This window comes from Podarcis raffonei, chromosome 16, assembly GCF_027172205.1.
Source record: "Podarcis raffonei isolate rPodRaf1 chromosome 16, rPodRaf1.pri, whole genome shotgun sequence".
Taxonomy (NCBI): Eukaryota; Metazoa; Chordata; class Lepidosauria; order Squamata; family Lacertidae; genus Podarcis; species Podarcis raffonei.
In genome coordinates this window covers 18,031,719-18,054,401 of record NC_070617.1, presented here as the reverse complement: position 1 = coordinate 18,054,401, position 22,683 = coordinate 18,031,719, and the positions used below count along the sequence as shown (strand labels likewise).

At 43.6% G+C, this 22,683-nt stretch overlaps 1 protein-coding gene across 1 annotated transcript in view; it reads left to right on the top strand.

The window, feature by feature from the left end:
* LOC128403811 (arylacetamide deacetylase-like 4) overlaps positions 1-18,872 on the top strand; it is a 29,489-nt gene extending 10,617 nt beyond the window's left edge. The window contains exons 2-4 of the mRNA XM_053368904.1: positions 1,661-1,877; positions 3,438-3,501; positions 18,029-18,872. Coding sequence (XP_053224879.1) covers positions 1,661-1,877; positions 3,438-3,501; positions 18,029-18,803 — 1,056 coding nt within the window. The 3' untranslated portion in view covers positions 18,804-18,872. The remainder of the gene's footprint in view (positions 1-1,660; positions 1,878-3,437; positions 3,502-18,028) is intronic.
* The last annotated feature ends 3,811 nt before the right edge of the window (positions 18,873-22,683 follow it).

Here is a 22,683-nt window from a genome sequence, read left to right as displayed (position 1 = left end):
CACCCCTTGGTTCAACTCTGCTTGCAAACTAGCCAGACTCCACCTACATACAATATATAATGATTATAAACTTTCCGGCGCTCCGGCCTTACCTCCATCTTATTCCCTGGCTAAAAAAGCATACAAACAGGCCCAGAAATCGGCCAAACGGGAGTGGCATTTAAATCGTTGGCAGACTATAATTTCTGCCTCAAAATCTCATAACTCCCGGAAATTTTGGTCCTTAATAAAGGGAAGAAACACGAAATATCCCTTAACAGTGATCCCGGCCCCTACATGGGAGCAGTTCCTGAGAAAATATTTCTCAGTGGCAGAAGCTCCGGCCACTCATTGGAGACCTTCTAATCCCCTTCCCGTCTGGCCTAATACCGACCCTGCTGAAATCCTAGAATTGATAGCTGAGCTGAAAACTGGTAAGGCCCCTGGGCCAGATTTGGTTCCTGTTGAGGCTATAAAGCTTCATTCTGCATGGTGGGCAGGGATTTTAGCTAAAACGTTCGATGCAATAAATGCCAGAAATGAAGATCCCCTCAGTGGAGCTAGTTATATGGAGGAGAGTTTTGATTTATTGGATATCCCTATGGCATAAACTCCCGAACCACTATCTCATTCAATGCATGTGGCGAGATGACTTCACAAATTTGTGGTCAGGAAAAATCCATGCCAAATTGCTGTCCTATGAGATCTCGCCCACTGAATTGCTCAAACTGGATCTAAATGTGGCAAAAAGGTGTATAAATCAAAGGCTGGGTGATGTGGAGCTATACCAAAATTTCGTAGTTGGTGGTGGAGCCTGCTCGCCGTTAAATTTTGGCATAACCCCTATCTATCGCGCTCCGTCCTACTTAACTTCGCTTATGGCCGCGTCTCAACGATATGCCTTCATTAGAGCTAGGTTCAATGTCTTTCCAACAAACGTGCTGAGACATAGATTCACTAAGGGCCAAGTCCCTTCAATGTGTGCTTGTGAAATGAAAACATCTGAATCTTTACATCATGTTATGTTTATCTGCCCGTGCTAGTATACTAAACTCCATAATCCAGCCTATGGCTGACAAACCAGTAGACCTACAGCTTGCCTGGGTTCTTCAAGATGTGGATCCTTATATTACCCTACAGGTTGCTAATTTCCTAACAGCCGTCCTCTCGTACAAGAGACGGAATGGAATGTTAGCTGATTATTGATAGTTATAAGAATTTTCTATAATGACATCAGATATTGATTTTAGTGTAGTGCCTAAAATTTTTAATCTTAATCTTAAACTTTTTTTTATGAACGGCTAATATCTGTCCTTGTGAGTTGTGAACTGTGTTATACTACTTGTGGTTTGTACGAGTCCGTTGTTTTATTTGATTTGTTGTGTTGTGTTGTGTTTCATGATGGGCGTAAAGCCGAATAAACATTTTGATTTGATTTTGATACCCCCAATTTGTGTTGCATCTTAAGGTTTGAAATAACAGGAAGCGTACTAGGAAAGGGGAGTGGGCAGGGGCTTCAATTCTGTGCTGCTCAAAGAGAATAAATTTCCATCCCAAGAGGAAGGAAAGGATAAACAGCGCAGTCATCTCCCATGCACGGTTTCTGTTCCATAGGCAATACATATATGCAATACATATATCTAATGCTGATTTAAAATGCTAAATGTTTTGGTTTAAACAGGGACGAATTCTGGAAAAACTGGGCATCTGCCATAGATATTCCACACTCAAGGCCATAAACCTATTAATTCCAGAAGTGAAGGACCCAAAAATGATCACAAGGGATCTGGTTTTTGATGGGGTGCCTGTGAGGCTGTACTGGCCCAAGACATCACCTGCTGGGAACAGGAAAGGAATCATCTTTCTTCATGGAGGGGTTGCACTATTTGCAAGCATCCGTAAGTTCTTTGAAATGTTTTTGAAATGCTTCACTTTGTTGTTTGTGGAGAATTTGGGGTGATACTTCAATGTAAAGGTCATGAAATGTTTGCTATGGAGGGGTGGGGGTGGTTTGTGCTGCCTCTGGGTTTTTATTTTTATCTTTATGAATACTGCTGCAAAAGTTGGGTACCATCTCCACTCTCTGCCAATCCAGTAGTATGGGATGATGAGAATTGTAGTTTAAGAACAGTTGGAGACCCAAGCTTGGGAAACACTGCTCTAAAGACACTCTTTTCCTGAAAACTCAACCCCCTGCCCCGTTGCCATGAGTCTGACAATCTCTTTCTGCTCAGGCCCAAGAATTCCTCACATATGTGCCACCAACCCCTTTGTCATGTTAAGGCCTCTATCCAATTGAGGCACTGACTTGGAAAGTGTTTTTTCCGCTGGCCTCCAATCTTCCCTTCAATACTCCAAATCAGGCATAGGCAAACTCCGGCCCTCCAGATGTTTGGGACTACAATTCCCATATCCCTAGCTAACAGGACCAGTGATCAGGGAGGATGGGAACTGTAGTCCCAAACATCTGGAGGGCCAGAGTTTGCCTATGCCTGCTCCAAATAATAATCAAAATCCTACCACTTACTAATTTCTAAGGTTTAGGGTGGTCTCCCCCCAAATCTATAACAATACAAAGAATAACAACAAACAATGTCAATAACCTGTGCCTACACACAGTTTAAAAGGCCGTCTATTGGTTAATTAGCCAAAGGCACCTGACGATATGAAACGAAAGGCGCCAGGTGAGTCTCCTGGGGGAGAGCATTCCACAAACGGGGAGCCACAACAGTTCTGGGCTTGGGCCCAGAAACAAATTGGCAGCCAATGCAGCCACACTGCATTGCAGTCATATAATGCAGGCATTATATGCTCAAACCACGGAGGGCAACCTGGCTGCTGAATTCTGCACCAGCTGAAGTTTCTGAACTGTAGGCAGCTTAACATGGCAGGATGGGATTGTGTGGTAAGAAAACAGGGCTGAGCCTTCCTGTTGCAGAGATGTCTGGTTCTGTATTAATTCCTAATGTCAAGGTCAATGAAAAATGCCAAAGAAGGTATTTGTGCTTCGTACTTCAATGGACTTCTATGAAAGGTCTTGCAGAGATGGTCAGAATTAATTTGAAAGAAGCCCAAAAATGTGGTCTGAGGTTTGTTTGGTCCTGTTCTGACTTATTCACATATTTACACGTTCATTCTGCATGGAGGGAGTCCTTGGTCATCTCAAGCAGGGCTTGTTCCCACAGCTGTGCAGCACTGGAGTCAAAGGCATCTTTCCCAGCCAGCCTTTAGCTAGCCAGTCCAAAATGGATCCCAGTCTTTGTTCTTCCTAGCACACCTTGCTTTAAAAGTATGGATTTTTTGGTTCTATTCTGAGTTTTACCCATTGAAACTGCTGATCAGGAGGGAACAAAATGTACCTAATGGTTTTCAACTAGTGATGTCCCATTTATAAAGGGTTCAGTTCAACTTAGTTGTTGCCAAAGGAGACTCGTTAAAGGTTATGTGCCTTTTTCCAGGAACTTCTGCAAGGATCTGCCATTCGCTTGCCCACGGAACCGACTCAGTGGTTATGTGTGTTGAGTAAGTGTCTTCACACTTCAGTTTCTAACCCTTCCACAAGAGCCCAGAAAACGACTGATTTTGCCAACATCGTGAATTTGCCAACCTTTAGAATGGGTGTTCACCTTTGTATTTTGATTTTTATGCCTTTGTATTTGTATTTTGATTTTTATGCCTTTGTATTTTGATTTTATGCCTTTTTATGCCTTCCTACCCCTCTCCCTTCCCCCCTTTTTAAAAGAAATTCTTTTTTATTCCCCCCCATATACCTACTTTTATCATTTTTGTTTTTAAAAGAGGGGCCACTGCTGCTGCAGCCACCCTTTATTTGAATCTTTATTTTTATTTCTATCTTTTCTACACACTATTTAAAGACACACTTCTCCACACACACACCCCCTCAATTTAAACCTCATTTTATTTTCACCTCAAACTCCCCTCTTAAGAATTAAAATGGCAGTACCCAGAAAAGAGCCCTGAACCATCACAGGCCATTTCCTGGGACTGCCACTTCGCCCCAGACTTTCCACTCTCTTTTACCTATCCTCTTTTACCTATACTTTACTCTTTTTTTAAAAAAATAAAAAATAAAAAGCTCTATCTATCTATCTATCTATCTAAAGACAACCCCCTTTTTTTACCTTTAATTCTCATTTTTATCTTTTACCCGTACATTTTTAATTACTTTTTTACAAACAAAAAATAATAACAATAATTAGGGGAAAATATTATTATTATTATTATTATTAGTTTAAAAAAACCCACACATTTTCCCCCCCCTCTCTTTTTAAAGCCCTTTCTTTTCTATTTGTTGGCTTGTTCTTGAGGGGGGAATCTTTTGCCCCCAGCTACGACCACCACTCTCTTTTAAAACAAAAATTTCCTCTATATCACTGCTATTGTTATTGATACTCTCCCCCTCAACTCCCCCCCTTTTATTTTTCTCTCCCTTTTTGCTCTCCCCTCTCTCTCTTCACCCCTCCTCATTTTTTCCCTTTATCCCACCTTTCATTTTCCATCCCCAATTTTGTTTTCTATCCCCTTTATTTTTTAAAATCAACCCCCCCTTTTTAGCCTGTCCGTCAGTTTGTTTTTGAGAGGGGAGCCCTTTCCCCCCACCCCCTCTTTTAAAATAAGACTTTCCCCCATACCATTGCAGCAGCTCACCCTCCCTCCCTCCTCCCCTCTCCCCCTCTCTTTTCTTCTCCTTCCCTCTCCCACCCTTCCCCCTCCTCCTCTCCTTTTCTCTCCCTCCTCCCTCTCTCCATCCCCCCTTCCCCTAAAGGATCATATCACCCTATCATAATTTGCCCCCCCTCATACTATAGCTAAAACTACTGCTGCAAACTAATACCGCTGATATTACTGTACTATCTCCCCTCTCTCTTTCAACTCTCTTTTTGTCTCTCTCTCTCTCTTCTCTTTTACTCCAATCTCCCCTCTCCCCCCTTCTTCTTCCTTTCTTCTTCTTCTTCTTCTTCCCTTTTCTCCCTCCACCCTTTACATATAGCCTATTTGTCTGTCTCTGTTTCTAAGCGCACTCCCAACCCCAATTTCCACCTTAACTGGACCCCAGTACCCCTTTTGGGTATACACAACCCCCTCCTAAACACATATTTCCCCTGGCCCCACCCCTCTAATCTCTTGTATCTCTACCTGCTAACCCCCCTCCCCTTATATGAACTGTCTGTCCATTACTCTACCCATCTCTGCTTACCTGCCCTCCCCCCCAGCCTCGGCGGCATCGCTGAGGCAACTACAGAAAACCCAAGAGAAGTTCTTAAAACACAGGCTAGAAGTGACACAAATGACCACCTAATCCAAACGCTCTGTAAAAGCCACCAGCCAAAGCCTGATCAGCTCAGCAACCCAACAATACTCAGGAATCACCACTGCCACAACTCCTAACCACCACACGCCCTACCCCAAGTGGACGCCAAGCCAACCTCAAACCAAAACTATCAGGGAGACTGAGATGACACCAACCAGGGAGATGGCAAACAATGCTAAGATGGTAACTCCCCTTCAAGATGATGACCACCCAATAACGAAACGAGATCTGAGGGAAATGGAAGCAAGATTAGAAGCACGATTAGAAGAAACACTGAAGGCCACAATGGCTCCCATGCAGGTACTAATCAACAATCTAACCTCCAAAGTGGAAGCTCTAGAGAACAAAAACCAAATGCAAGAAAGAATAATAGAGCAATACCGGGAGGAGAACGCACGTGTGAACAAGAAACTGGACGAACTGGTAAACCAAATGGAAGCAGAACACAGAGAGATGAAAATTAAGCAAGCCGACCTTGAAGACCGCAATAGACGTTGTAACATCCGCTTCCGCAACTTTCCTGAAAAAACAGAGGAGAAAAGCCCAGCAGACCTAATTATACGCTGACTGAAAAATACAATCCCAAGCCTGAAACTTGAGGCAGCTGACTTGGAGAGGGCTCACAGAGCCCTAAAACCTATGCCAAAACCCAGCGCCCCCCCCCCAAGAGACATCATTGTATGCTTCACACGCTACAAAAAGAAGGAAGAGATATGGCACCACCTCAGAAACTCAAGCAACCTTCGATATGGAGAAACCCCCATTCTGGCCCTACAGGACCTATCTCAGGATACCCTAAACCGGAGGAAAAGCCTGCGCCCATGCACCCAGCGTCTCCAACAAGCAGGGATCAAATACCGATGGGGCTTCCCCTTCCGCCTCATTGTAACAACCAATACAACACAACACATGGCTACCAACATACCTGAGGCCCTGCAACTACTAAAGAACCTTGAACTCGACCTCCCACCGGAATGGCAACCGACAAACCCACCAAGTGACAGCCCCAACCACGAGGAAACAATAGCAAACAACTGGACAACGGTACAGAAGAAAAAGAAACAAGAGAAGCGGCACAACAACGCAAACCAATACAGGCAAACATCATGCTCAGAACCGTCCCGCCGGCCATACGACACAAGAAACCAGACCAAGATTAACCAAACCAATTCATCGCAGATGGACAACCCTACAACAACAACAACCCCAGCTGAATGAAGCAACCAGGGAAAAACCACAAACTGAAGGACTGGTGATTTCCCCCCCTTCCCCCTCCCCCCCCAAAAAAACATAGATTTAGTTAACACCATCAACATCCCCCCCAGCCCCGCACCCCCACAGAAATCCCCACCCCAACACCAGTCCAGACGACCTCAACCACATTCCCCATCACCCACACCTTTAACATCCTCATACTCCATACTAAGGAAAAACAACTCCAACCTTAATAACACAACCCACAATCAGGCTAAAATCTGATACCCAACCAGCACTATGGTGGCACCAGAGCGTACCAGCACCCACATCCCCACCCCAACACACCAACAATGTTGCTCATAACATTGGCAACATTGCTTACGAACCTTATACCTGACAGCGACGTTACAAAGTCACTTCATACTGTCTCGCTGATCACCCCCTATCGCAGACAACAGGGGGGATGGCCTGTCCTTGAACATGGCCTTCCACACCAGCTGAGACCTAGGACCAACCGGCTAAATGCCAGATGGCCCAAAATACCCCAAACAAACACATATAGGAAACTCCCTACAACTTACCCCCTACTCTTTAACCCAAATCTCACTCTAATCCCACTAGCCCCCCACCCACCACACCCTAGGTCAGCGCAACCCCACTGGTTCTTTAAACAACACGAAGAGAGAGACACAAGACAACCCGAACGGGTTGGCAGGGAATCGCCCCACATAATAGATAAGCAAGATGGCTAACCTAAAAGCAATCACATTAAATGTGAGGGGGCTGAGAAACCCCATCAAAAGAAAACGCATCACCTCATACATAAACACCATGAAACCACACATCACCTTCCTACAAGAAATACACAACCCACCCAAAGGCAGCAAACTCCTGAGCGACCCCCGCTTCAGTCAACAGTGGGTCGCACAAGGCTCAGGGAAAGCTCGTGGTGTAGCCATAATACTCAGTAGAGACCTGAACTTCACTGCCACAACAGTCCTCAAGGACAAAAAAGGCAGATTCATTTTCGCTAAAGGGACACTAGATGGCAAAATCAAACTGACAATCGGCTCCATATATGCCCCAAACACGAAACAATTAGAATTCTTCCAGAAGACACTAAACAAATTCCTCTCCTTCTCTGAAGGGGAAGCAATCCTAGGAGCGGACCTCAATCTAAATATGAAAGGTTTATCCCTGAAAGATATCCACCCCACAACCCCATGGGCAACCTTCCTCCGAAGGAAACCCCCAACAACTAGGAACTCTTACAAGTTACTAAAAATGCTAAAAAACAGGGGTCTCTACGACATTTGGGGTGAGCAAAACCCGGGAGACATCAGCCATACATTCCAATTGGGATGCCATGATACAGTGTCCAGACTGGACAGCATTCTACTCACACAGGGTCTGATCCCCTCAGTAGAATCAACAAACATAGGTAACATTAAAATCACAGATCACGCCCCAGTAGAAGTCATCGTTAAAATAGGAGAAGGAACACAAACCACCCCATCATGGTCCTTCAGCCCCATCCTAACTACAAACAAACAAATTAGAGAGAGTCTCACAAAAACCCTCCAAAACTACTTCAAGGAAAACGATGTAGACAATATAACAACCCCCCTCCTATGGGACGCAATGAAAGCGGTCACCAGAGGAGCTTGCATAAAAGAGAAAACATTCCTTAAAAAACAAACCTCCTCAAAAATTAGCAAAATAGAACAAGACATCACAGCCCTCTCATCACGCTACAAACAAACAGGATCTAAAAAACTCCTCAAACTTATAGAACAAAAAAGGAGAGAACTAGACTCCCTAGAAATTAACAAAACAATGATCAACATTCTATACTCTAAACAACGTTTCTACGAATATGGAGGGAAAAACTCCAGATTACTAGCAAATAGATGTAGGAAAAAAGCACTCAAAACAAGAATACACTGCATCACCAAAAAAGACAGCAACATAACATTCTCCCCCGAAGAAATAACCTCAGAATTTGCAGAATTCTACTCCAACCTATACACCTCCCATAACCCACCAGAGAAGGAAATCAGAACATTTCTAGCAGGACTGACCATGCCTACCCTAACTGATGAGGAACAGGAATTCATGGACAGCCCTATCACCCCAGAGGAAATAGATGCGGTCCTCAAAAACCTGAAACCACACAAAGACCCAGGCCCAGACGGCTTCACAGCAGAATTCTATAGGAAATTCAAAGAACCCTTGATGCCCTACATGACCCGCCTATTCAACGACATCATAAAAGGGGGCCCCATCCCCAAAACCTGGACCCACTCCAAAATAGTCTCCATCCCAAAGCCACTAAAAGATAGCCTCAAAGTAGAATCATACCGCCCAATCTCATTAATAAACCAAGACTACAAGATATTCACATCAATCTTGGCCAACCGCCTAAAAATCTTCCTACACAAGTTAATAGCCCCAGACCAGACTGGCTTTGTCCCTGGCCGCAATATAACAGACCCCATCAGGAAACTACTGAACCTGATCGAACACAGCAAGGCAACTAAACTCCCATTGACAATTATGTCCCTAGACATCCTCAAGGCCTTTGATTGCTTGGAGTGGAAATACATATTAGCAGTACTAACTAACATGAAATTTGGCCCCAACTTCCTACAAATCCTCAAACAAATATACTCCCAAACAAGGATGCCCACTGTCTCCCTTCTTATTTATCCTGGCTCTGGAACCCTTAGCAATCCACATCCGAGCAGCCACAGACATCAAGGGAGTGGAAATAAAAGGCAGAACCTATAAATTAGGGCTCTTTGCAGATGACCTAATGGTCACAACACCAGACCCCATAAGCACAGCAACCTCCCTAATCAGAGAACTCAACACATTTGCAATGGTGTCGGGCCTACAGGTAAATTTTACAAAGTCAGAAGCTATGTGCTTCAACACCCCTCCTCACACCCAAAAAGAACTCATGAAGGTCACCAAAATAAAACTTTGCCACACCAAGTTCAGATACCTAGGGGTACAAATAACCAGAAACTTCAATAAATTGTACCTCCACAACTACAAGCCCCTGTGGCGACAAATTAACAAAGACCTAAAGAGATGGAATAACATGAATTTCACTCTCTCAGACAAAATAGCCATGATCAAAATGATCACACACTCCCAAAACTAACTTACCTATTCCAAACCCTCCCAACCTGGATCCCCTCAACCCAACTTCGCAGTTGGCAGAGGAAACTACACTCTTTCATCTTCTCACATAAAAAACCAAGAATAAGTCCCAAATACCTGCACCTCCCCACCTCAGAAGGAGGATGGGGAATCCCCAACATAGAAGCATATTACAATGCCAACCAAATACGCCATATAATCCCATATATACTAGAAGATGAGACAAAACAATGGGTACACCTAGAGAGGGACACAATTGAAAACACCTGCACCACAACATCCCCACTCCTCCCAAACAAACTAAAGAAAATTCCCACAACACTTGACTTCCGGGTTAGCGCCAGCGCTTAATGGCGGATTTCTCCCGGAGCTCCGGGAGAGATCTGCTTCGTGGGTTCGGGTCCTGTCAGCTACGGCGGAGCGGGGACCCTCAAAAATCACAGGCGCGTAGCCTGTGAACTGGAGACTCGGCGGGCACCTTTGCGCCCCCCCGATGTTGTGAAATAGCCTTTTTAAAGGCTAAAGATCAGCGGAGGGTGTGTGGAGCGGTGCTGAGAGTCGCTTTCACCCAGCCTGCGAAGCGAAGCCGCGTCGCCATTAGCGGAGAGCGCTGACTTCTTCCCGAGAATCTGGATTAAAAAAGAGCAACTTTCCGTGAGTAGGATTGAGCTTACATTAAAATTGGACGCTAAAATTAAAGAAATTGGGCACCGAGACGGACAAGCACTAAAAAGGAAGTCTGCTTTCCGTTCTGCAGCAAGATTAAAGCGAAAGGCATTCAAGCTGTAACTTTTGACAGGAGAATTTGCGAGCTAAGAAATCCAACACCAAGTAAAGAACTCCCTCCCCAGAAGGCAGGAGGGGGGGGAAAGAAGACTTTAAAGAGATTTCCTGCCTGTTTTAAAAGAAATTGAACTGTTTACTGCTGCTCCTCTACCTGGGGGTCGGACTGCTGGAGGAAAGGAACCAGCTAAGGACGGTTGTTACAAAAAGGTTAGAAAGTAACTGTAATATTGACTTTGGCTACTCTCAACTTGAAACATTCTATTTTGCTATATAGTAAGTTATCTGCAGGATACTATTGATTTGGATCTTTTACAAAGAAAGGGACTAGGAGGGCTTTTGCCTTTTGGAAGGTGTGGGAATAACTTGAAGTCTAAGAACTGACTTTACGCCCTCTAGTGGATTTGTGAATAGTTTCAGCAACAAGTGGAATTTAAAACCTGAGAACTTTTCTCTTCTGACAGCTTAAGAGTGTGGGAATGACCTTGACTGAAAGACTTTGTTATGGCAGATGGTAAACAGAAAGAAGACTCACAAGAAACAACTTTGAGATCTGGTAGACAATACAAAGTCGACCTTTCTACGCAGAGAAGGGCCTCTGTATCAGGGGCCTCGGGAACTGCAGCTGTCACAAAGGCAAGAGTGAAAACAATGTCTTCTGAGGAAGCGTTTGCAAAGGCATTGGGAAAAATAAATGACTCTTTAGAAGAACTAAAGAAGCAAGGTGCTGAAACAAATAAGAAAATTGAAGAAATCTCTGGGAAAATTGATTTAAATACTAAAAGTATAACTGACCTCGGGAACAAAGTGAACTCCAATGCAGAAGCAATTGGGAAACTACTGGAAGATTCATCCACAACACGAAAAATAGCTGAGGAAGCTAAGGAAATTGCTACTGCTGCTGAGGTAAAATTTCCACCGGTGTACAAGAAACTAGATGAGTATGAACTGGCACTTTCTATGCAGGATATGCAACGCAAGGAGAAAAACTTAAGGATCAGACTTGTGCCGGAAAAGGAAGGAGATAACTTGGTGGATTATCTGACAAAAGAGTTTTCTGACTTTTGGAAGCAGGAGCTGAAAGAAGATGAGTTCAAGATAGAGAGTGCATTTAGGTTGGGAATAAGGCAGAGGAAGAATAGACCCAGAGACTGTTTGATAACTTTAAGAACCAAGGAAGAGAGAGATAAAATATTGAACCTGCACTACCAAACAACCCTTCGAATTGAAGATTTTTATATTGAGATCTTTAAAGATATTCCCAAAAGTATTTTGGATGCAAGAGGTTCTTACAAGGATTTGGTGACACTGCTGAAAAGGAACTACATACCATTCAGGTGGGAGTTTCCCCAAGGCCTGTCTTTTAAATACAAGGGGAAGAAAAGAAGAATAAAAACAGTGAGTGATAAAGACAAGTTCCTGGGAGAACACGAAGAAGACCTACAGAAAGAGACCTATCCAGGAGAAGGACACCCTTCAAGCAAGGGATCACTAGATACGGATACAGAACCACCGACAAAAGACGAACAACAACTGGGAGCTGTAGGAGGAAGCAAGTAACCCCATCATGGCTTTGCAACTTCTAACCTGGAATTGTAACGGTCTAAACAATCCCCGAAAAAGGAAAAATATATTTCACGCTCTAAAGAAAGACCAATTGGACTTGATTTGCCTACAAGAGACTCATGTGATAAGAGCACACAGAAAATTATTAATAAATAAGAGACTGGGACAAGAATTTATATCTTCAGACAGAGTAAAAAAGAGAGGAGTGGTGATCTATGCAAAGGAAAATCTGCAACCGAAACAAATCTTTAAAGATGACCAAGGAAGATATTTGGCAATTGAAATTCAATTCCAAGGAGAAAAATTTTTGATAGTGGGAATATATGCACCAAATGAAGGGAAAGCAGAATTTTTTAAGAAGTTGCATGAGACTTTAATGGACTATATGGATTACAAATTAATCATGATGGGGGACATGAATGGAGTAGTTTCAACAAATATGGACAAAGCACAAAGACAGGTTGTTACAAAAGATGGAAGACTACCAAAAACTTTTTTTGAAATGACTGACAATATGGACTTGATTGACATTTGGAGAACAAAACACCCATTAGAGAGAGAGGGAACCTTCTTTTCTGAAGCCAAAATGACATGGACTCGGATTGACCAAATTTGGGTGACTAGCAGTATGGCGTCGAATATAAAGAAAGTGGAAATCTGCCCAAAAACTTTCTCCGACCATAACGCAGTAAAGATGGTGATGAAGCAAACAACAACTGGTTCCTTCAGATGGAGAATGAATGACACCTTATTTAGAGACGAGGAGATCTGTAAAAAGGCCCAAAAAACTCTGAAAGATTATTTTGAAATTAATTTAAGGACTAAAGTAGAAAAAAGAATAGTATGGGACGCAAGTAAAGCCGTGATGAGAGGGTTTTTGATACAACAAAATACATTAAAGAAAAGAAAGCAAAACGAGAGGAAAGAGAAAATTTTGGAAAAGATAAAAGAAGGGGAAAGGAAATTAAGATTGAAGCCAAAATCGCAAGAGATTTTGAGAGAAATTAAACTGTACCAAACACAATATATGGAACTGATGAATCAAGAAATAGAATGGAAAATTAAACAAATGAGACAAAAGACTTTTGAATCTGCAGATAAATGTGGCAAGTTATTGGCTTGGCAAATAAAGAAGAGACAAAAACTCAACACGGTAACAAACCTAGAAGTGGAGGGAAAGAACATATGCAACCCAGTGGAAATTAGGAACTGTTTTCAGAACTACTTTAGACAACTGTATACACAAGGGCCGCAGAAAGAAACAGATATACAACAATTCCTCGAGAAAAATGGGCTGAAAAAGATTTCGCAGGAAAGTAAGACGATTTTGAACCAGGAGATATCAGCACAGGAAATAGAAGATGCCATTCAAAACATGACGCTGGGCAAATCACCTGGACCGGATGGATTGACTTCCAAATATTACAAAGTTTTGAAGGAAGGACTTATACAACCTTTGAAGGAAGTCTGCAACGAAATTATTGAGGGGAGAAGGGCACCAGATACGTGGAGGGAGGCCTACATTACACTTATACCAAAGACAGAGACTGAAAAGACCCAACTTAAGAACTACCGACCCATCTCGTTATTAAATGTGGATTACAAAATTTTTGCTGATGTTTTAGCAAAGAGATTGAAAAGAGTTTTGATGGAGGAGATTCATGGGGACCAAGCGGGCTTTCTCCCGAAAAGGCATTTGTCGGATAATGTAAGGAATATAATTGACATTTTGGAGAAGCTGGAAGTGAATATAAATACTAAGGCTGTTTTGATATTTGTGGATGCCGAGAAAGCCTTTGACAATATATCTTGGAGTTTCGTGTTGAAGAACCTTCGGGGGATGGGGGTAGGCCAAGGGTTTGAAAACGGTATAAGTGCAATATACTCTGAACAGAAAGCAAAATTAATTGTAAATAATGTGGTAACAGAAGAGTTCAAGATTGAAAAAGGGACACGTCAGGGGTGCCCTATCTCCCCATTACTTTTTATATCGGTCCTGGAGGTTTTGCTTAATATGATTAGGAAGGACCAGTTGGTCAAAGGGGTTCAGGTCGGAGCTAAACAATACAAATTGAGAGCATTTGCAGATGACCTAGTACTTACTTTACAAGAGCCAGAAGCTAGTACGAAAAGAGTTTTGGAAATAATTCAAGAGTTTGGTCAAATGGCAGGATTTAAATTGAATAAGTTAAAAACTAAGGTATTAGAGAAAAATTTAACACAGATTGAAAAAGAAAGGTTTCAGAATGAGACGGGGTTGACTGTGGTCAAAAAAGTGAAATACCTGGGTGTGAACATGACAGCTAAGAATGTGAATTTATTTAAAGACAATTATGAAAAAACTTGGACAGAAGTGAAAAAAGATTTGGAGATTTGGTCAAACTTGAAGCTTTCCTTGTTAGGCCGAATTGCAGTTATAAAAATGAATGTATTGCCAAGAATGTTGTTTTTGTTTCAAGCATTACAAATAATGGATAAAATGGACTGTTTCAAGAAGTGGCAGAAAGATATATCTAAATTTGTCTGGCAGGGCAAGAAGCCCAGAATAAAATTTAAGATATTAACGGATTCAAAGGAAAGAGGGGGGTTTGCCCTGCCAGACTTTAAATTGTACTATGAAGCGGCAGCTTTCTGCTGGCTAAAAGATTGGCTGCTTCTTGAAAACACAGACATTTTGGATTTGGAAGGTTTTAACAATATTTTTGGGTGGCACGCATATCTGTGGTATGACAAGGTTAAAGCGCACAAAAGTTTTAAAAATCATATTGTCAGAAAAGCACTATTAAATGTCTGGGTCAGATATAAAGATTTGCTGGAAAATAAAACTCCTAGGTGGTTGTCGCCAATGGAAGCTAAGGCAGTTAAAAAGTTAAATATGGAGTCGAAATGGCCAAGATATTGGGAAATTCTGGAAAGGGAAGGGGACAAACTGAGATTGCAGAATTTTGAGAAACTAAAAGGGAAGGTGAGAGATTGGTTGCATTATCACCAAATAAATGAAGTATTTAAATTGGACAGTAAAATTGGTTTCCAGGTGGAAAAATCAAAATTGGAGACTGAATTGTTAGAATCCAGTACTAAGAATTTGTCAAAAATGTATAATCTTCTGCTGAAATGGAATACACAAGATGAAACGGTTAAATCAGCTATGATTAAATGGGCTCAGGACATTGGTCATAATATTTTGTTTGCTGATTGGGAAAAGTTGTGGACCACCGGGATGAAATTTACGGCATGTAATGCCCTAAGAGAGAATATTATGAAAATGATCTATAGGTGGTACATAACCCCAGTCAAGCTTGCAAAGATTTACCATTTGCCTGACAATAAATGTTGGAAATGTAAGGAAAAGGAAGGTACATTCTTTCACCTCTGGTGGACGTGCCCGAAGATTAAGGCATTCTGGGAAATGATCTATAATGAACTGAAAAAGGTATTTAAATATACTTTCCCCAAGAAACCAGAGGCCTTTCTCTTGGGTATTGTCGGCCAGGGGGTGTCAAAGACAGACATAACTTTCTTTATGTACGCCACAACAGCAGCTAGAATACTTATTGCGAAGTACTGGAAGACGCAAGATTTACCCACACTGGAAGAATGGCAGATGAAGGTGATAGACTACATGGGCTTGGCAGAAATGACGAGCAGAATCCGAAACCAGGGAAGAGAAGCGGCGGAAGAAGAATGGAAAAAGTTTAAGGACTATTTAAAGAAATATTACAAAATTAATGACAGCTAGAATGATGTTGGACTAAAGTAAATGGTTACTATCAGTAATGGTTAAGACAAGGAGAACAAAGATGATTAGTTTAAATTTACAGTAAAATAAGGGAAGATTTGCTGAACAATTGATTAGAATTTGGAATACAGAAACGGGAGGCATGAGGAAGTCAAAGAAGAAAGGTTTAAGAAATTAGGACATGAAATGGTACTTGTTTTTTGTTTTGTTTTTTGTCTATTGTTTGTTTATGTATGTTTTGTATGTATGAATATAAAAATTGCTTAATAAAAATATTATTAAAAAAAAAAAAAGAAAATTCCCACAACACTTAACAGGTACACACAGACCATGCTCAAAGCATGGAAAACACAAATAGGCAAACTATCCCCAACCCCATCCCCACTAATCCCCCTGGCGTACCACCCATTATTCCACCATGCAGCACAAAACCTCCAGATAAAAACCTGGCGAACCAAAGGCTTATATCGCCTAATAGACTTTTATAAAAATAACAAACCCTTGTCAACACAAGAAATACAAGACAAACTAGAAGACACCCAAATGACCTGGTTAACACAACACCAACTACATGCCCTCTTAAACAACCCAACAGTAAAATCAGCAGCAACTAGGCCGCTGACAACCTTCGAAAACCTCCTAACAACAAAGGGAAACGGTAAAGGGACGGTATCCGCAATATACAAAATACTACTCCAAAACCCCGCAAATCCCCTAGACGCAATCAAAAAACAATGGGAGAATGACACAGGCTATGAGATTAACCCCACTCAATGGACCAGAATGTGGTCTAAACCCCCCTTTAAATCCATATCAACGAAAAGAAAAGAACTCACACTGAAACTCACCTACAGGTGGTACCTAACACCAAGGAAACTAGCGCTAATACACCCAGGAACCTCACCAAAATGCTGGAGAGGGTGCACCTCCACAGGCACATACCTCCACATGTGGTGGGAGTGTCCCAAAATTCAACTATTCTGGACAACAGCCATACAAGAAATATGTAAAATAACTAAGCAAGTAATAGACATCACCCCAGAATTGGCCCTACTAAACATCTTCCAAGACAACAATGCCCATTTACACCACAAAGAACTCATAACCCACCTGCTCTCAGCAGCCAGAAACACCATAACCAGACACTGGAGAGACCTGTCAGGAGTAAGCATGGACCAATGGTACCAAATAGTATGGGAAACAGCCCTACTAGAAAAATTAACTAATAAACTGAAACTGACACAGGGACAAACAGAAGAAGACGCCTTCACCCTGGTATGGCTCCCCTTTATCACATACACAGCCCAACAGGACAATGACAATAATCCACCAACAGCATACAAATCAATATGGCTAACCTGAACCAAAACACTCACACACCTCACTCACACACGAAAACAAAGATCACCACAGCCAATCACAAGCAAACAATCACACCCTAGGCCAACTCCAACCTCTCTCACCACCAAAGGAACACAAGTGAACAACACAAGCAACACTGACATCAAACTCTACATATATTAAACATAATAGAAACACCGCCACCCGACCCCACCCCCATCCATCTTCCCTCTCTCCACCCCCCCTTTCTTTTTTCTTTCTTTTTTCTTCTCCCCCTAATGCTTCAACAAATGAAACGGATTTGTAAAAATGTTACATGGAAGAAGAAAAAAAATACGAGGCACTACACTTCTGTAAAACAAGAAAATCCTTAATAAAAAATATTTTAAAAAAAGAGCGGTGGACTCGTAATCTGGTGAACTGGCTTCGCATCCCCGCTCCTCCACATGCAGCTGCTGGGTGACCTTGGGCTAGTCACACTTCTTTGAAGTCTCTCAGCCCCACTCACCTTACAGAGTGTTTGTTGTGGAGGAGGAAGGGAAAGGAGAATGTTAGCCGCTTTGAGACTACTTCGGGTAGTGATAAAGCGGGATATCAAATCCAAACTCTTCTTCTTCTTCCCTCTGAAATCACCACAGACCCCCACCTCTGCACCATTGCCCCTCTTTTGCACCCTCCTTGAGTGGCATCTGCCTGACTGGAATTTGTCTTGCTTGCATGAAGGCAGGGGTGCTAACCTGAGTAAATATTGCCCCCCCCCCGGTAAGTCCCGTATTGCATAAATGATCACATGACGTGGAGCACATAACCATTTGAATGGAAATGCCAATATGCTTAGGGGGCCCAGCCTCCTTGGGGGTGCTGAAGGTACCTCAGCCCCAAGTATGATGTCGAATGTTGATGATACCTTATTTTCTCTTTAGGTTTCGTTTAGCTCCTGAGCATCCCTATCCAGTCCCTGTACTGGACTGTTTAACTGCTGTAATACACTTTCTGAAGAATGCAAAGGAATACGGAGTGGACCCCAACTGCATTGCCATTGTTGGGGAGAGTAGTGGAGGCACTTTTGCTGCAGCCATTTGCCAAGAACTGGTGACCAGAGAGGAGCTCCCAAGAGTGCGAGCTCAGGTCCTGATCTACCCATTCCTCCAAGCAATGGACTTCAATTTGCCCTCCTATCTGCAAAACCAATCAGTTCCTCCCTTGTTCAGGAAACGAGGTATTAAACTCGCTTTGACATATCTCACTGGGAAGACAATGAATGTAGATGGAATTCTGAAAGGCGCCCATGTCCCTCCTGATTTGAGAGAGAAATACCAAAAATGGATAAGTGCTGATAACATTCCGGAAGAATTTAAAGCTAGGGGCTATGTTCCTGTAGCACCTGCCCCATTTTCAAAAGAACTTTATGAACAAGTTAAAAGAGGTGCTGAGGCAATGTTTGCCCCCCTTCACGCAGAGGATGACATAATCCGCCAGCTCCCAGAGACTTTCATTCTAACCTGTGAATATGATTTTCTCCGGGACGATGGGCTGTTGTACAAGAAGCGGCTAGAGGACCACGGTGTGCCAGTGACATGGTATCATGTTCAAGATGGATTTCATGGAATAATGACCCTGGCTGGTTTGAAGGCAATTGAATATCCGAGCACACAGAAATGTTTGCAGAATGTAATACAGTTCTTAAAAGGTTTATAGAAATGAATGACATTCTTTGTCTTCCTATGGCAGTCTTCCCCTTCTGTGGACGGAAATATCGTTCCTCATTGTGCCAATCCTGAAATAAAAAGAGAAACTCTGATCAAAAGTTCTACTCTGTTTAATTTATTAAAATCACCATGGGCTCTATAAATACATAAGCAAAGCCCTACTGGATCAAGCCATTGGCTCACTTCATGCAGCATCTTGTTCTCTTTATGTTACATATTTTATAAATTAATTTTCATACAATTTAACAAATTCAATTCAGTTTCAATACAATATTCCCTCAACATTTTGACTCCTCATCCTTACTTCCATGATGTTTCTGTTCAAATCCTTTGTCTACTAAATATAATACTCATTTCTATAACAAATATCCAACATTAGATTCCTTTATCATTCTCCTTCCTTTGCTTATTATTTCCAGTCCTGCCTGTGTTTTCATTTGACTATAATATTTTCTCAGATATTCTGAAAAGGATCTCCACTCCTCCACAAGCATTTTGTCCTTTGGGTTTCTTATTTTCGCCTTCTCCATATAGTCCAATAGTTTTAAAGTCCACTCCTCTTTTGTTGGAACTTCTTCATCACTTTTTTTATTGATTTTCCAGATTTTAACCCAATTATAAAAATTATAACAAATGAATACAATTCTGTGTAAGTGACTTCCTGCATGCCGTCCTTGATCCGTCCTTATCTTCCAATGTTACTTACTGCGTTTACATACTCTTATTGAAGTAAATAGTATAACAGACCCTGAGGCTTGCCACACCCCTTGCTACTGGTTTTGGAGTCTTCTCTTTCTAGAAGATCTCTCCCCTCCTGACTGGAATGAGACCCATGTAGGCTGTATCCACACAGCTGCTACTTCTCCTGGCTCAAAGTCAGCCCTCCAGCTAGCTCCTGGCGTAAAACTCTCCCAAGACACTCAAGCCCAGTCTAAAAACTCCCTCAGAAACTGCTCCTTTTATTTTTCTCCTCCCACTCTGCTTAGCACTCATTCAGAGAGGCTCCAGCCCTCTGGTGGAATTCTGAGGGACTGCATCACCAAACTCTGGTCTGGCTTTGCTGTCCACCACAGAGGTACTTAGCAGGGGTTTTTCCGCAGGGGGCCAGTCCACTGTCCCTCAGACCATGTGGTGTGCCGGACTATATTTTGAAGGGGGGGGAATGAACGAATTCCTATGCCCCACAAATAACCCAGAGATGCAATTTAAATAAAAGGACACCTTCTACTCATGTAAAAACATGCTGGTTCCCAGACCGTCTGTGGGCCGGATTTAGAAAACTTCAGTGGGGGAGAGGGGAGGGTGAGGGAAAAGCTTTGCAGAGGGATCAAGAGGTGAGAAACTGGAGTCTGGTCCTTCTACAGGTTGGGAAAAGCAGGGTAGGGGGCGGGTAAAAGGTAAAGGTAAAGGGACCCCTGACCATTAGGTCCAGTCGTGACCGACTCTGGGGTTGCGGCACTCATCTCACTTTATTGGCCGAGGGAGCCAGAGTACAGCTTCTGGGTCATGTGGCCAGCATGACTAAGCCGCTTCTGGCGAACCAGAGCAGCGCACGAAAATGCTGTTTACCTTCCCGCTGGAGTGGTACCTATTTATCTACTTGCGCTTTGGCGTGCTTTCGAACTGCTAGGTTGGCAGGAGCTGGGACCGAGCAACGGGAGCTCACCCCGTCACAGGGATTCGAACCGCCGACCTTCTGATCGGCAAGTCCTAGGCTCTGTGGTTTAACCCACAGCACCACCCGCGTCCCTTATAGAGGGTGGGAGCCTGACCCAAATCTGAAAACGCGATGCTGCTGTCCCTTAGAGCAGCTTGTTATTGGTCCTGGGGAAGGCTGAGAGGAGGTGGGGAGGGGAAATGGGGAACTTTCCTTGGGCGAAGCCAGTTTGAAGAAGAGTCCGCCTGCGCCCGGCAGGCAAGGAAAGGGGGTGGGAGTGGAAGCACCCAAACACAGATACGAGGCTTAACCTTTATTATTAGGAGGCATACGGGGCGTAGGAGGTGGGGTGACAAAAAGGCACACTGCAGGGGGCTCGCCCTGCTGCCCCATGTGCAGTGACTCGTGCTGCCGCCACTGCCCACAGCAGATCACCACGCCCCCCCCATGCAGCTCGCCCTGCCCCCTCCAGGTGCACGGCATGGCCGCTGCTCCGGGTGTCCGTGCAGCTAACTCCACCACTGACTGAAATTGTTGCCCCGAAGCGACGGGCGAGTTTCCAGGTCGGTGTAAAAATGCTCTGAAATGCTGCTGTTTGATTTATTATCCTCTCTTTGAGAGGCCTCTCCCCCCACTCTCTGTCTCCAAAGCCCTGGGCAGGGTTGAATCCTAAATATCGAGTTGTCCTACCCAGTACACTTACTCAGAAATGTATCCCATTGGTTTTAGAGTTTACTCACAAGTAAGGTGAAAGGGTCGCAGCTCACTGTAATTAATTATGCCAGGCATAGGCAAACTCGGCCTTCCAGCTGTTTTGGGAGTACAACTCCCATCATCCCTAGCTAACAGGACCTGTGGTCAGGGATGATGGGAACTGTAGTCTCAAAACATCTGGAGGGCCCCGAGTTTGCCTATGTCTGAGTTATGCTTTACCAGCCTTTTGCTACACTACTGCTAGTCGTAATCAAAACAAAAATAACAAGGTAAATTTGCTATAATCCCAGCAATAAATCTGTGTTTTTGTTTTAATTGTGGAGTTATATACAATGGCAAGGTCAATTTTATTCTGGTAAAGATATGTTGCTAGAAAGCTAATTACTTTGTACCAGGCTTCCTTTTAACATCTCATTAATTTGACTTTCTGCCTTATTACCTATGCACCTCTAGGAGCCATACAGCTCCGCTGCTTCTGGGACTCTCCTCTCCCTTTGGCCGTACCTGTCTGCAGCGGCGGAGGAAGCCGCTCGGGCACCTGGGGTGGCGTGTTCAGGAGCCTCCAGAGTCTGCCTGCTTCCTCCCACTCAACCGCCCTACATCTGGGGGAGAGGCAGCGGGCGGACCGTTTGGGCAGCGCAAAGCCTGCGAGACGCATGACTTGGGCGCACTGCAGGTGCCACGATGAGTGCCGCCCGGTATTTTGTCACCCCCTCAGTGGTGACACCCGGGACGGCTCCTTGCCTTCCTTGTCAGCTCCAGGCATCCTGCTGCCACTGGATAGAAAGACGGAGGGGGACAGAAAGAAGCAGCCTGCTGCAGATGGAAGGAAGTGCTGAGGAAGCAGGGGGAAAGGAGAGCAAATGGAGAAAGAGGAGCGGGGTGGGGTTGGGGGGAGAACGAATAAATGCTGGCCTGCAGCTTTATCTTGATCTCAGAATTAACACTGGCAACCTTCCATTTGGATTTCTGCAATGTGTTATGCAAGGAGTTGAATTCTGAAACTTCAGTTAGTACCAATAGTGACTCTTGGGACATAGATTGGCACTTGGCAACAGATCCATATCTCATCTGGGCCTGGGTAGATCCCAGTCTGTTTTCAGGTGTGCACGTCTGATCTGAATAGGCCCACGTGTGGAGTTCCTTCAGGTATCATGGCCCTAATTTGTGAAGGGTATAGATACCCTTGGGACGCGGGTGGCGCTGTGGGTTAAACCACAGAGCCGATCAGAAGGTCAGTGGTTCGAATCACCGCGACGGGGTGAGTTCCCGTTGCTTGGTCCCAGCTCCTGCCAACCTAACAGTTCGAAAGCACATCAAAGTGCAAGTAGATAAATAGGTACCGCTCCGGCGGGAAGGTAAATGGCGTTTCCGTGCGCTGCTCTGGTTCGCCAGAGGCGGCTTAGTCATGCTGGCCACATGACCCGGAAGCTGTACGCCGGCTCCCTCGGCTAATAAAACGAGATGAGTGCCACAACCCCAGAGTCGGTCACGACTG